Raw genomic sequence first — 2,133 nt, 5'->3', positions numbered from 1 at the left:
AATCCACTCACCTCAGCCTCCCAAAGGCGTGGGATTACAGTCTGAGCCACCGAGCCGGGCTGCAACACCATTCTTAATACCCCCCGAGTCCTGAGGTGAGCCACAAATGCCTTGGTTCCTTAGGACTCTCCTATGGGCCAAAGTCCACGGGGGTCCTGGCCTGACCCTGAGTCCCCATGCCCAGCCCATGAATTCCACAGCTCCATGAGTCCCAAGAGCCCAGCAGATCCTCAAGGCCACTCACCTCCTGCCACTCGAGGACACCACTCCAGGCCAAGAGCTTATTGGAGACTGACTGCTGCCCACCAAGGGCAGGGGCTCCGAGCTGGGTTGCGGAAGGGCCACTTACTCCTCCTGGGGCCACTGTGCCTGCCTGCCAGAGGAATAAGGAGGGCAATGAGGGTGGGGACAGACCAATTCCTGGGAGGGGCCATCCTTTTAGAGGGGCAGACCAGGAGAGGTCCCTTTCCCTGCATCCCTGTCCTCACACCAGCTCTCGGTGGTCCCTGGGACCCTAAATGCCAACTGTAGGAGGCTAGGACTTGCAAGTGCCATGATGCCTTGGCCTCCCAGACCTGCAGATCCCCAGGATCCCGTAAGGTTCTCACAACAGCTTTAACCCGCCTGGAGCCACAGGCCTCACATCTGTCTATAGACCCACTAGAATCAGAGTCTTCTGCAGCACATGTGCCACGAATCCCTGAGGCCCCAAGGCCACCAGACCCACATCCCCTCAGGAACTCCTCAGGAAGTCAAATTACTTGTTCTCTAATTATCTCAGCCCCAGGCAGCCGGGAGGAGGGAGCGGGGCAGGAGGCATGCAGGTACCTACCATGGATGGAGCCCCAGGCTGCGCAGGGGGCGCCAGGCCTGGGCCAGGGGCCACATGAGAGACCAGGCTGGGCTGGGAAGCAGGAGGTGGCTTGGGGGCACCAGGGGGTCCTGAGGGTAGTGGGGGGGCTGGGGCCTGGTTGAAGGGGGGACCCACTCCTGGAGTGGCCTGCTGTAGAGGGGTGATGGGCGAGACTGTAGGAGAAATGAAAGGAAGAAGTGGGAACAGGCACGTGGAGAGAGGCTTGCCCAGCCCCACCCACCCTGCATCCCTACCCCCAGACTCACAGCGAGGGCCCAGCCCTGCCTTCTGGTTCTTGGCAGCCTCCACCGCATTCTGGGCAGCCACCTGAGCTGCACTCAGGTTCCCAGGAACCTGGGGGCAGAGGAGAATCAGTTGCTGAGGACTATATGCCCCCGGTCCTAGCGTCCCATGAGACCACACCACCCGCAGCCCCCACAAGGCACAGGCACCCCAGCTCAGACAGCTCACAACTTCCATCACCTGGGTGACATGATTCCATGGTCCCGAGGGGAACTCCCATCACCCCTCAAGCCTCAACATCCAGTCAGATCTCCCCCAAGGGTCTATGGCTCCTGCAAGGCCCCAGAAGCATGTCCCTTCCTGGGGAGTCCATACCTGGTACTGCGGGGGCACGGGAGGCAGAGACTGCTGGGAGGCTGCTGAGAGAGTGGCACCCGAGGGTGCAGCAGGAGGCAGGGGGACCGGCTGTTTTGGCTGGAGGGGGCCTGGCGCTGAGCCACCCCCGACTGGATGACCAAGCCCCGTGAGAAGGGGTTCAAGGTAAAAAGAGGGAAGGGAAATTCAAAATCCAAGTCAGTGGGAGCTGGGGAAACACCCCCTACACCCCCATCCCCTCCAGCGGCTGGGCCTCACCAGGCAGCACAAGCCCCCGAACCAGCACCATGTGCCTCGGGTCCTGGCTCACGTCAGTGGGCGGCTGCAGCGGCTCCAGCATGGCCGGGGGAGCCGCCTTCTCGAACAGAAGCCGAAGGGCAGGCAGCTTCCGGGGAGACACAATGGAGAAGTGGATCCCCCGCTGAAGAAGGGATGAGCAGTCACAACAAGGCTCCCTCCATAAGAATGCTGGGGCCAGAGCCCACGCTGTCACACCTGCTGCGGGGCTGGACGCCCCAATCTTTTTGTCTTTTGAGTCGGAGTCTCACTCTGTCGCCCAGACTAGAGTGCAGCGGCCGCTCCCGGATACCACAGCCTCAACCCGCTGGGCTCCGGCGATCCTTCCGCCTCAGCCTTCCAAGTAGCTGGAACTGCAGGGGCGC

At 61.9% G+C, this 2,133-nt stretch overlaps 1 protein-coding gene across 1 annotated transcript in view; it reads right to left on the bottom strand.

Annotated features, from left to right (window-relative positions):
- The window catches only part of MED25 (mediator complex subunit 25), a 25,742-nt gene that overhangs the window by 4,565 nt on the left and 19,044 nt on the right, over positions 1 to 2,133 (bottom strand). Inside the window, exons 5-9 of the mRNA XM_008055804.1 lie at positions 1,730 to 1,892; positions 1,472 to 1,602; positions 1,120 to 1,207; positions 833 to 1,026; positions 245 to 373 (exon numbers count right to left, since the gene is read on the bottom strand). Coding sequence (XP_008053995.1) covers positions 245 to 373; positions 833 to 1,026; positions 1,120 to 1,207; positions 1,472 to 1,602; positions 1,730 to 1,892 — 705 coding nt within the window. The remainder of the gene's footprint in view (positions 1 to 244; positions 374 to 832; positions 1,027 to 1,119; positions 1,208 to 1,471; positions 1,603 to 1,729; positions 1,893 to 2,133) is intronic.

Source organism: Carlito syrichta, unplaced genomic scaffold, assembly GCF_000164805.1.
Source record: "Carlito syrichta isolate Samal-C Ts95f unplaced genomic scaffold, Tarsius_syrichta-2.0.1 Scaffold301956, whole genome shotgun sequence".
NCBI lineage: Eukaryota > Metazoa > Chordata > Mammalia > Primates > Tarsiidae > Carlito > Carlito syrichta.
This window is presented reverse-complemented; position numbering and strand designations above follow the sequence as displayed.